Source organism: Salvelinus alpinus, chromosome 28 (genome assembly GCF_045679555.1).
Source record: "Salvelinus alpinus chromosome 28, SLU_Salpinus.1, whole genome shotgun sequence".
NCBI lineage: Eukaryota > Metazoa > Chordata > Actinopteri > Salmoniformes > Salmonidae > Salvelinus > Salvelinus alpinus.
The window spans coordinates 4,246,063-4,259,731 of NC_092113.1; the positions used below are offsets into that span (position 1 = coordinate 4,246,063).

General features: G+C 44.9%; 1 protein-coding gene across 3 annotated transcripts in view; it reads right to left on the reverse strand.

Moving 5' to 3' along the window:
* The window catches only part of LOC139556981 (cadherin-4-like), a 375,581-nt gene that overhangs the window by 50,539 nt on the left and 311,373 nt on the right, over positions 1-13,669 (reverse strand). For all 3 annotated transcript variants that reach the window (XM_071371209.1, XM_071371208.1, XM_071371207.1), the window contains one exon: positions 1,403-1,558. In XM_071371209.1, the coding sequence (XP_071227310.1) occupies positions 1,403-1,558 (156 nt within the window). The remainder of the gene's footprint in view (positions 1-1,402; positions 1,559-13,669) is intronic.

Sequence of the window (13,669 nt, forward strand, 5' to 3'; positions counted from 1 at the left end):
CGCAGGGTTGTGGCCTCGTGACGGGAAATAGAACTAGGAGGAAGCTCCATCCACTTCCCTCCTCTAAGACGGGTGAACATCCTCTCCGATCTCTCTCCCACCCTCTATTCGCCACCCTCCACTTCCCTCTTCTCTCCATCTCACAAAAAATTGCATCAGCCAGGTCTCCTAAAGGTTAATTTGACTTAACTTTTTCCTCTGCATCGTCTGATCTGGCCCTGCACCCAATATCCGAGCTCTGCACTGGCACTCTGCTACACTGCAGCCTGGGAGCCCGCAAGCCCTTATCTCTCCCCCTGCGCCGCGGCATGCGGCCCCCACACCCCCATTCAATAACACCGCCAGTAAGAGATTACCAGCCGTGTTTAAAGAAGCCAAGATGTAATTCTGGGTCCGAATGAAAGTTATCATCTTGAAAGGGACCGGGTACGAGGGAGGAAACAACACACACCACGCCACGCACCGTGGCGCCCAGCACTTGGCACAGGCCAAGCATCCGATGGAGATAACACAAGACCCAGAACACTGACTTCTTCCTTTTTTTTAAAAGTATTTTTTTTTATCTGATTGGATGCCCTGGCCTGCTATGAATCGGAGCGTGCTTATTTTGAAGACAAGAAAGTTTTGGTCTTCAAACTTTTTTTGTGTCTTTGTTTAATCCGTGTTATGAAATTGGAAACACACATTAAAAACCAACGTTGAAGGAAAAAGCTGCCTACAAAGTCGCTTTGAGGAAGTATTAGTCATCTTCCAAGGATATTACAGTTGTAAGATAATGAAAGAGAACGTTTACCACAAAATATAGCTCGTGTTCTGTTAGTCTCACGTACATAAAGGATAACGTATAGTTGCTGACTGTGTGGCTACATTCGGTTCTTTAATGGTGTCTGACAGAGACGCAGGTCCAGCTCTGACATCTTTATCTCTTCCTCAACCTGTCTTCTTGCCCCCTCACCTCGCCCAACTGATGTACAGTTAGAGGATGCTATTCACCTCCATCCAGCCTGGGACTGAGCTTTAAGTCAAGCAGACGTCATCAAGCCTAGGCCTTTCCTAACAAATCACCCCATCGATCCTGCATCCTCCTGGAAAGCTGGACCTCCGAGCTCACTGAGTCCAACACATGCGTGGCAGACAGGATGGAGAGATGTGAGGAGCAAGGAGAAAGAGAGAGGGAGAGACACGCAATTGTAGAGCGAAGCATGAATGAGTGGGTGACCAATTGTGGTAGAGTCATTCTCATGGTCTGTAGGGCGAGTGTTGGTACTTGGTCAATGTCATGTAGCTAGCCTCAGCCTTCACTCTCTCAATCAACAGTCCATCTGGACAACCTGCCAGCCTGTCACTAACTCATTACACGTGTGCGTGCGTGTGCGTGCGTAGATACGCGTGTGTGACTCACATGGTAGGATGATCTCCTCTCTCGGTCCAGGGGTTTGGTGACGAACATCTTCCCGGCAACAGGGTCGATACTGAACACCTCATTGGGTGGCTGGTCCGCTCCCACCCCCGTGATGCTGTACCGGATGGAGATGTTCCGGTCCTGGTCCGAACGGATCTGCGACAAAACAGAGTAACGCACGGTCAGTTTTTACTCTGTTGTCTACTGCTGTTTCTGACATCGGTTTCATCTTTCGAAGCACATTCAATCCATTGAGCAATATAGAAGATTGGAGAAATAACATTGCCTTGACAGTGTGTTATGAAATATGTGTTAGTTCCCTAGTGGTAGATGGTGATGCCGCATCGAAAAGTACCACACATTGATGGTACACCATAATCTCCTCCATGCCACTGCATCCATTGGTGTGACTGGTTAAGTATTTATTCAGGACTAGATCATTATATACTGTAGAGGCTGGGAGACCAATGATACCGTGGGCCAGAGCCAGGGGACAATCATCAGATATTGTATATTCATCAAAAAGACACACAGGCACGCTCGCACACACACACACATACAAACACAAACACACACACACACAAACAAACACATCCATCATAACTCACAGCACTCCCAGCTATAGCTATGAATTTCATTAGTGCTACAGAATGGTGCAGAACGCATTCTCTTTGGCACAACTGGAGTACTTCAGACTGGAAATTCAATATTTCTCTTTCTTTCAGTGGATAGAAAAAGAAATCAACATACATTTGCAAAGAGCATTTTTCTTCTGCTTGACAGCTGGAGTTTTAATAAACAGCTCTTACAGGGACTGTGCTTCGAACGCTGTCACGACGTGAGCCGAAAAAGACAAATAAGAAAATGAAAATGTCAAACTCTTCTCGTAAACACTTATTAAGGAAGTTTAGTTTAGCTTAGTTTATTGGGATCCCCATTAGCTACTGCACATGCAGCAGCTACTCTTCCAGTGGTTCACATAAAACATACAAATACATGACAAAGGACATTCAATAAAAACAAATAATACAAATTACATTTTTATAAATATATATGAAAAATAAGAGTTATATATTGGAAAGACACCAAGAAAAATACTATTTACACACTATTCATATATACATAATCATACTATTATATACATTTAAATTAGACCTTTAGAAGAGGAGCTGTGATACAATATGTTTTTTTCATCAGTTTCTTAAAGCTAAATTAGCTTTTTGCCTGAGTAACCACTGATGGCAGAGCCTTCCACAATGACATGGCTCTATACATAACTGAGCGACTTTATTCAATCTTTTTCGGTTTTGGGAACAGTAAAGAAACCCATAGTGGTGTGTCTGGTGGGGTACGTACACTATATATACAAAAGTACGTGGACACTCCTTCAAATTAGTGGATTTGGCTATTTCAGCCACACCCATTGTATAAAATCGAGCACACAGCCATGCAATCTCCATAGACAAACATTGGCAGTAGAATGGCCTTACTGAAGAGCTGAGTGACTTTCAACATGACACCGTCATAGGATGCCACCTCTCCAACAAGTCTGTTCATCAAATTTCTGCCTTGCTAGAGCTGCCCCGGTCAACTGTAAGTGCTGTTATTGTGAAGTGGAAACGTCTAGGAGTAACAACGACTCAGCACTGAAGTAGTAGGCCACAAAATCCCACGGGTGCTGAAGCACGTAGTGCGTAAAAATTGTTTGTCCTCGGTTGCAACACTCACTACTGAGTTCCGAACTGCCTCTGGAAGCAACGTCAGCACAAGGACTGTTCGTCGGGAGCTTCATGAAATGGGTTACCATGGTCTAGCAGCCGCACACAAGACTAAGATCACCATGCGCAACGCCAAGCGTCGGCTGGAGTGGTGGTAAAGGTCGCCGCCATTGGACTTTGGAGCAGTGGAAATGCGTTCTCTGGCGTCCATCTGGCAGTCCGACGGACGAATCTGGTTTTGGCGGAAGCCAGGAGAACACTACCTGCCTGAATGGATAGCACCGACTGTAAAGTTTGGTGGAGGAGGTCTGGGGCTGTTTTTCATGGTTTGGGCTCGGCCTCTTAGTTCCAGTGAAGGGAAATCTTAACACTACAGTATACAATGACATTCTAGACAATTATGTGCTTCCAACTTTTGTGGCAACAGTTTGGGGAAGCCCCTTTCCTGTTTCCGCATAACAATGCCCTGTGTACAAATCGAGGTCCATACAGAAATGGTTTGTGGAGATCGGTGTGGAAGAACTGACCTAAACCCCATCGAACACCTTTGGGATGAATTGGAACGCCGACTGCGAGTCAGGCCTAATCGCCCAACATCAGTGCCTGACCTCACTAATGCTTGTGACTGAATGGAAGCAAGGTCCGTCATCTAGCGGAAAGCCTTCCCAGAAGAGTGGATGTTATATTAATGCCCATGATTATGGAATGAGATGTTCGATGAGCAGGTGTCCACATACTTTTGGTGATGCAGTGTATGTCTGTTTGATTATACAAGTGGTTAGGCATTTTTAACACACAAATCTTTCTAAAAAAGATTTCTCTTCAACCCTAAACCATGAAATACTACCATACATATTGTTGATGTTAGTTCTATGTGTGCAGTTAAGGGCAAGGTGTGGTGCTTTGTTTTGAGCCAGCTGCAACTTTGCTTGGTCTTCCTTTGCTGCACCTGACCATATTACCGTAATCAAGATCGGACAAGACCAGAGCTTGAACAACTAGTACAGTTGATGTTTGTGTAAAATGTTGATATGACTTGACCATAAATCAACAGTCAGTATCTGGTGTGGCCACCAGCTGCATTAAGTACTGCAGTACATCTCCTCCTCATGGACTGCACCAGATTTACCAGTTCTTGCTGTGAGATGTTACCCCACTCTTCCACCAAAGCACCTGCAAGTTCCCGGACATTTCTGGGGGGAATGGCCCTAGCCCTCACCCTCCGATCCAACAGGTCCCAGACGTGCTCAATGGAATTGAGATCTGGGCTCTTCACTGGCCATGGCAGAACACTGACTTTCCTGTCTTGCAGGAAATCACGCACAGAACGAGCAGTATGGCTGGTGGCATTGTCATGCTGGAGGGTCATGTCAGGATGAGCCTGCAGGAAGGGTACCACATGAGGGAGGAGGATGTCTTCCCTGTAACGCACGTGGTTGAGATTGCCTGCAATGACAACAAGCTCAGTCCGATGATGCTGTGACACACCGCCCCAGACCATGACGGACCCTCCAAATCGATCCCGCTCCAGAGTACAGGCCTCGGTGTAACGCTCATTCCTTCGACGATAAACGCGAATCCGACCATCACCCCTGGTGAGACAAAACCGCGACTCGTCAGTGAAGAGCACTTTTTGCCAGTCCTGTCTGGTCCAGCGACGGTGGGTTTGTGCCCATAGGCGACGTTGTTGCCGGTGATGTCTGGTGAGGACCTGCCTTACAACAGGCCTACAAGCCCTCAGTCCAGCCTCTCTCAGCCTATTGTGGACAGTCTGAGCACTGATGAAGGGATTGTGCATTCCTGGTGTAACTCGGGCAGCTGTTGTTGCCATCCTGTACCTGTCCCGCAGGTGTGATGTTCGGACGTACCGATCCTGTGCAGGTGTTGTTACACGTGGTCTGCCACTGTGAGGACGATCAGCTGTCCGCCCTGTCTCCCTGTCTTAGGTGTCTCACAGTATATATATTTTTCTTTATTTGTACTATTTTCTACATTGTAGAATAATAGTGAAGACATCAAAATATGAAATAACACATGGAATCATGTAGTAACCAAAAAAGTGTTAATCAAATCAAAATATATTTTAGATTCTTCAAAGTAGCCACCCTTTGCCTTGATGACAGCTTTGCATTCTCTTAACGAGCTTCATGAGGTAGTCACCTGGAATGCTTTTCCAACAGTCTTGAATGAGTTTCCACATATGCTGAGCACTTGTTGGCTGCTTTTCCTTCGCTCTGCGGTCCAACTCATCCCAAACCATCACAATTGGGTTGAGTTGGGTAATTGTGGAGGCCAGGTCATCATTCCATCTCCCTCCTTCTTGGTCAAATAGCCCTTACACAGCCTGGAGGTGTGTTTTGGGTTATTGTCCTGTTGAAAAACAAATTATGGTGGGACTAAGGGCAAATAAGATGGGATGACGTATCACTCCAGAATGGTTAAGTGTGCCTTGAATTCTAAATAAATCATAGACAGTGTCACCAGCAAAGCACCCCCACACACGGGGGTAACCACACATGCGGATATCAACTGTTCACCTACTCTGCGTCTCAAAAACTCAAATTTGGACTTCAGACCAAAGGACAGATTTCCACGGGTCTAATGTCAATTGCTCGTGTTTCTTGGCCCAAGCTAGTCACTTCTTATTATTGGAATCCTTTAGTAGTGGTTTCTTTGCAGCAATTGGACCATGAAGGCCTGATTCAAGCAGTCTCCTCTGAACAGTTGATGTGGAGATGTGTCTGTTACTTGAACTCCGTGAGGTGCAATCTGAGGGTCAGTTAATTGCCAATTTCTGAGGATGGCAACTCTAATGAACTTATCCTCTGCAGCAGAGGTAACTCTGGGTCTTCCTTTCCTGTGGCGGTTGTCATGAGAGCCAGTTTCATCATATGATAGTTTTTGCGACTGCAATTGAAGAAACTTTCAAAGTTCATTACATTTCCGGATTGACTGACCTTCATGTCTTAAAGTAATGATGGACTGTCGTCTTGGCTTATTTGAGCTGTTCTTGCCATAATATGGACTTGGTCTTTTACCAAATAGGGATATCTTCTGTATACCACCTCCTACCTTGTCACAACACAACTGATTGGCTTAAACGGATTAAGAAGAAAATATATTCCACAAGCTAACTTTTGACAATGCATACCTGTTAATTGAAATACATTTTAACCAGCTTCACGAGAATGCCAAGAGTGTGCAAAGCTGTCATAAAGGCAGAGGGTGGCTACTTTGAAGAATCTAAAATCTTAAATATATTTTGATTTGTTTAACAATTTTAGCAAACTTATACATTTTTTAAAACTGAAATATCACATTTACATAAGTATTCAGACCCTTTACTCAGGACTTTGTTGAAGCACCTGTGGCAGCGATTACAGCCTCGAGTCTTCTTGGGTACGACACTACAAGCTTGGCACACCTGTATGGATGGATAGGTCCACCAGCTGGTCAAATGTAAGGGTGGTGTCCCTGCAGGCTAGCTCCCGACGAACGTCCTCGCTTAGACTACACCTGTAGTGGTCGATCAGGGCCCGCTCATTCCATGCCGCGCCGGCGGCCAGAGTTCGAAAGTCCAGTGCAAAGTCTTGTGCGCTCCTCATCCCCTGGCTAAGATGAAACAAGCGTTCCCCCGCCTCTCTCCCTTCAGTTGGATGAGCGAAAACCGCCCGGAAGTGGCAGGTGAAATCCTCATAGTTGTCCAACGTCGCTCCTTCCCTTCCCCAGGCGGCGTTGGCCCATTCAAGCGCTTTCCCAGATAGACAGGAGATGAAGGCGTTCACACTCGCGTCCCGAAGGAGCCGGGTAAACGGTTGCCAGGTAGAGCTCCAGCTGGAGTAGGAACCCCTGGCACCCGGCAGCCGTCCCATCATATTCCCTCGGGAGCGCGAGCCGAATCCCACTGGGTCCAGGTGAAGGAGGGGTGGACAGCGGTGTGGGATGTTGTGGGAGCTGGGGTGATGATGGGGTTGCTGGAAAACCCCCTCTCTCCCATCGCTCCATGGTTTGCAGCACGCGATCCATGGCTGTGCCGAGACTTGCTGCTGGATGCGCTCCTCCACAGGTAGAGGGCTGTGTGCACCTGCTGACTCCATTAGGTCGGGTGCGTGTTTCTGTCAAAAGTCTAGGTGATGCTGGTAAGGCGTAGTCAGGCGCAGGACACCGAGAGGAGTAATAACCGTAACTTTACTCAAAAACAATATTCCATGAAGGAGACAAATAATCCAGTTCACAAAACGAGACAATAACAATCACGCACAAAATCAAGGGGGAAACCAGAGGGTTAAATAGTGGAACAATGATTATGGAATGGAAACCAGGTGTGTACAATGAAGACAAAACAAATGGAAAATGAAACGTGGATCGGTGGCGACTAGAAAACCGGTGACGTCGACCGCCGAACGCCGCCCGAACAAGGAGAGGGACCAACTTCGGCGGAAGTCGTGACATGGAGTCATTTTATCAGCTTTATTTGACTTTTTCTCAGATCTTATACATTCAAATCGTAATAATTGTCTGGAGCAATATATATAAAACAATATATAAAGAAATCCATATATTATACAGCATAAGCAAATCTCAATGTAAGTCAATTGCGAGTGAGGCCTGCTACATCATTCTCCCCCTTTCTGTCCCTCTCTCACAAGCACACGTGTCTACATGATGCTATAGGATTTTTTTTAATTGAACCTTTATTTAACTAGGCAAGTCAGTTAAGAACAAATTCTTATTTACAATGACAGCCTACCGGGGAACAACTGCCTTGTTCAGGGGCAGAACGACAGATTTTAACCTTGTTAGCTCGGGGATTCGATCCAGCAACCTTTCAGTTACTGGCCCAACGCTCCAACCGGCTACCTGCCGCCCCATATATAGTAAAAGGACTTGAATGGGTTAAGAATAAACCGTTTCTGAGAACTCAGGCTGGCATTTATTGAGATGACTCATGTAGAGGTTAGCTGGCACAGCCACAAAGTCATAAAATCTTATTTGTAACCTAACCCTAACCACCCTGCTAACCTTAATGCCTAACCCTAACCTTAAATTAAGACCAGGGCCAAGACGAGGGCAAGACTCATGACAATAAACGTCAACCTGCGAGAAAAACAAAGATGAACCTACGGAGAGAATAGCTGGTGATATACTACACACATGACTGTGCAAACACACAAACACGCTTGCACACACACACACACACACACACACACACAAACCCACCCACCTACACATTCCAGAGCAGAAGAGCTATTAAGTACATTAAGTTAATTGCACGGAGTGTGATTTGGGCTGAAGTGGAGAGTAATTGGGCTTCATTTGAGGGGGTCTTTCAATTTATCTCCCGCATAAGGTGCTAGCCAGCCCTCCAACATCCTTCCATTAGAGGAAAGAGAGCTAGTGCTACTATTTCACACATATACACACACACTCCTCCTATCCCACCACCTCTCCTCCAACCAGTGACTATTTCAGGAGCGAGCCGCGAGTGGTCGTAAAGAGAAAGACAAAGTTGTCTCCGTCTTTCAGCACTCATGGTACCAATTTGACAGTACTTTTGACCCACTAGGATCCTGGCCCAGGGAGAGAATAGCCTGAGACTAACCAGGGAAGGACTAGGACATAGTGTGTCAGACAGCTGTCATCCAGACTGATCCTAGCATCACCATAACAACCTGTCATCATCACCAGGATCATCATCGTCCTCCTCCTCCTCCTCCCTCCACTCTCAATACGTTGTAACAATATGGTCTCCCACACAAACTCACAGTCCTCTCTGGAGCAACTACTACTTACATACAGCAAACACACACACACACACACACACACACACACATACACACACACGTGCGTACTTGCGTAAAGGCCTATGCTCCAACGCGGTGAATTAGTTGAAAGCTAACGGCTATGGTAATTAACAAACCGTTTTTTACGGATTGGCTACTAGTACTTCAAAGACTTTCCATCCTCAAAACAACAACAACAAACAGAGGAGAGAGGAGATATAGGTGTAACTAGCAGCTGGGTTGAACTCTCCCTCCCCTAACTACTGTCCTCCATGCTCATTTAGCTGAAGCATTAAGGCGGGGCGGGAGGATGGAAACCTTACCGACTTAATTTGCTGCTTCCAGTCCACAATTCTCCACGGCTAAACTACTGTATCTCTCCTGCCTCTCCTGCCTCTCCTTCTCTCTCTCCTTCTCTCCATTTCAGGGACAGAAACCATGCATGAAAAAATGTAATTACTACAATCCGTTGGCTTTGGCAGCGGCGCATAAATCCTTCCCAGTTAGAAGTGATAGCACTCCTTCATTTCTTTCCCCGTTCCTCCCGCCCCCTGATTTCCCACCCGCTTCCGAGTCCTCCTGCTTGGGGGAGAATCAGCTGAACGCATGTCTCCCTGGTCATTCCGGCCAATTACCTTCCCCTCCCACAACGTTCACACAACATCAGTGCAACGCTAAGGGGCACTGTCAAAAACATCCCAGTCATTTGATTCCACTGTATCTTGTGTGAGTTGTGTGTCACCGTGGGTGTGTGTGTCAGAGTGGGTGCGTCACTGTGGGCATGTGAGACGTGCTTACACACTCACAGCCCTCCGCTGGGTAATGAATGATAAAGGGACTCATCTTGAAAGGCGCTAATAATCAAGAGCAGTTTTCCCTCCCCTCTCTCTCTCTGTCTCATTCCCTCTCCTCTTGTTAGAGACAAAGGGGTGTGTGTGTGCATGCATGTGTGTGTGTGTGTGTGTGTGTGTGTGTGTGTGTGTGTGTGTGTGTGTGTGTGTGTGTGTGTGTGTGTGTGTGTGTGTGAATGTGAGACAGTATAACGTCTCTCGTCAGAACGCAGACACTGGTTAAATGACCTATTTGTCGACGGATCAAAGCAATTCTCCTCATTACTGAAAACTTGTCTGAGTAATAAGGAGATCTTATCAGCGAGCTGAGCTCCCCTCTGCTTGGCAAAACTGAATCAAATGAGAAACTATCGCGCTGCCGGCTCTCCAGGGAAAACAAGGGAGAGGAAAGGGGAGGAGGAGGAATAATAGAGAGGAGGAATAGGATAGAGGAGTGATGCTCTCTGTACTGCTGCTGGGTGCAGAGAGGACGGGGGAATCAGCTCCTAAATGTTCCTGCGTCATTTCCATTTCTATCGTATTTGCACAGCGTTGTTTACTAATGCTCAGTATGAAACAATGTAATTCATATAGTATTGTATCATCTTTCCTGCTCTCATTTGAAATAGACGTTCTTTACTTTTTATAATAATCGTCTATATATTTTGTATGTAGAAAGACTGAAACACATTGAATCCATGACCTTATGAATGAACACTGTATCTAATCCAGGTGTGGTATTTCCACCCGCAGTCTGTCTGTGTATTAATGATGGGGCAAAATGTAGATTTCCGCCTAAATAGACATACCGAAAAGTAATTATTTTTCATGAGACGGCCATAAACAATAACTGGAAATGCCGCATAGTTTTTAGAAAGTTCTGGAACTCACCTTTCTGGTTAAAAATAGTTATAATTTGCAGAGGTGTACACATTTTTGAGGACACAAGCTAAAGTACACTGTAAAAATATTAGGAGAATATGAAAAATCATATATAAATGTTTACTATTCAACAAAAGTGGGGCAATAGGGCTTGAAATTACTGTTACTATATTTAGAAAGCATTTCAATCAAATTATAAACGACCTACTATAAGATTTCACCTTTATAAATGTAAAATAAATGATCATACTTAGTGACAGTACAATATTGTCACCATTTCATATAACTGATGACAGACTTTTCTACTAAATGTCCTCTGAGCAGCGCTGAGTCACCATTCAAAGACGTTACAACTTCAGCTTTAAGCACAAAGTGATTTCGTCCGTCTGTGACCAAGAGAAAGTGGTCTTGTTTCAATTCTACAAATTAGTTATATATTTTTTCCCCGTTGACAGCTATAAATCCATCTGAAAAGACCCCGGCAAGAGGAAACTACTATTGCTGCATCCTCTAGACTCTCCCGTTTCATATGCACTATTGCATGTGCAGCTGTGAGTTTCACAGGCACGGGAAATCGCATTTTTTTTTGTCTGGATAGGCCAGAAAAGAGTGACACGATGCTTGACATGCAAATAATCGATTTCATGTGTCTGTGAAACTGCGCTTGCAAACGCGCATACGAATCGGGACAACTAGCGGTTTTAGGGAGTGTAAGGCAATTGATGTTGTGCCGTTCAAAGAGCTTGCTGCACACAGAAATATCGGTCGGAACCGTTCCAGAACCGCTCAAAGTCCCCTATATAGGGAACTTAACATCTAAGAGGTTTTATGGGCTGAGCTAGTGCTAGTGGAGATGACAGCTTGGATTCCTGAGGAGAATTCGCCCTGGGGGTTTAGCGTTGGCTAGCTAGTTCCTGCAGGGTTTAGCGCTGTTGTCGGAAACTAAAGCTCACGGAGCACCGGACGTCTCTGTTTCATGTGATAGGAGTGCATTCCGTGCACGGGATTTTAGCACTGTGTGTGTTTGTCCCCAGTTAGAGCCCTTCTTAGCTTAGCTCAGCCCACACAATACTCACCATGGCAGATTGAGAGAGAAGGAGAGAGACGCAAACAAAGAGAGGTATGTAAAAACATACATGTACATACAGTGCTTTAATTTATGAAAGTTTTCACACCCCTTGACTTTTTCCCACATTTTGTCAGGCCAAATAAACAGTGCCTTTTGGAAAGTATTCAGACCGCTTGACTTTTTCCACATTTTGTTAGGTTACAGCCTTTTTCTAAAATGGATTCAACTGTCACCTCCCTGACCAAGGCCCTTCTCCCCCGATTGCTCAGTTTGGCCGGGCGGCCAGCTCTAGGAAGAGTCTTGATAGTTACAAACTTCTTCCAATTAAGAATGATGGAGGCCACTGCGTTCTTGGGGACCTGTCTCGGAGCTCTACCGACAATTCCTTCGACTTCATGATCTCATGGTTTTTGCTCTGACATGCACTGTCAACTGTGGGACCTCAATTGAATTTACCACAGGTGGACTCCAATCAAGTTGTAAAAACATCTCAAGGATGATCAATGGAAACAGGATGCACCTGAGCTCAATTTCGAGTCTCATAGCAAAGGGTCTGAATATTTATGTAAATATGGGATTTCTGTTTTTATTTTTGATACATTTGCAAACATTTAAAAATCCTGTGCTTTGAATGCACTCCTATCACATGTGTAGATTGCTGAGGACTTTTTTGTATTTAATACATTTTAGAATAAGGCTGTAATGTAACAAAAATGTGGGAAAAGTCAAGGGGCCTGAATACTTTCATAAGGAACTGTACACTGAAGTTGCAACCAAGAATACATTGAATGTTCCTGAGTGGTCTATTTTACAATTTTGAGTGAAATTGTCTTAGTCTTGAATAGTCTTGAAAATCTATGGCAAGACTTGAAAATGGCTGTCTAGCAATGATCAACAACCAACTTGACAGAGCTTGAATCATTTAAAAAAAAGAATAATGTGCAAATATTGTACAATCAGAAAGACTCACAGCTGTAATCGCTGCCAAAGGGGATTCTAACATGTATTTATTTTTCAATAAATGTACAAAAAACATCTTTTCACTTTGTCACTATGGGGTATTGTGTGTAGATGGGTGAGAAAAAAACATATACTTAATCCATTTTGAATTTAGGCTGTAACACAACAACACGTGGAATAAGTCAAAGGGTATACTTTCATAAGGCACTGTACATACTGTAGTAGGTACATACTGTACACCGTATGTATCACACTTTTTATTAACTAGGCAAGTCGGATAAAAACTAATTATTATTTACAATGACGGCCTACCCCAGCCAAACCCTAATCCGGACGACGCTGGGCCAATTGTGTGCCGCCCTATGGGAACACACACACATGCACGCACAAGCACACACACCAGAAAGTAACGGGGAGATGAAAAGCCAGTTGGAGACTGGGAGAAGTCAAAACTCCACCACATATCAACGAGACGTGTGTTCCGTTTTAGAGAGGGAGGTTGTGACGTATACTGCTGTCTGAACCGCTGGAGATCACACTGGCACCTGGGGTCATGACCCCAGCTAAACCTTCTCCCATTGGACAAGATCTGTCCAACCGTATTCACTAAACGTCAGAGTCCTACTAACTAAACAGTGCTACAGACAAGTCATAACATGACTGGTGCATTTGATCCAGACATGTTCCACTACCACTATTGCCTGGATTTGGTAATACAGAACATGCAATATATTGTCAGAGTCGCCTGCAACGCCCAAAGAACAACATTGCCATCTACAGCCGGCATTGGCCAGGGAGTGGTTCCAACATTGGCCGTGTGTTATTGTTTGAGTTTAGGTTTGAAATGTGGGTGAAATGTGGGTGAGCATGAACGTACTCACACGCTTGCGCGCATGCACACACACAAAACCACACACAAAAACACACACACACACAAAAACACACACGTGAAACCACACACACACACAGACACAAGCATACACAATACAATAATATTGCCTTCTTTGCAATCCTCACAACCCAAT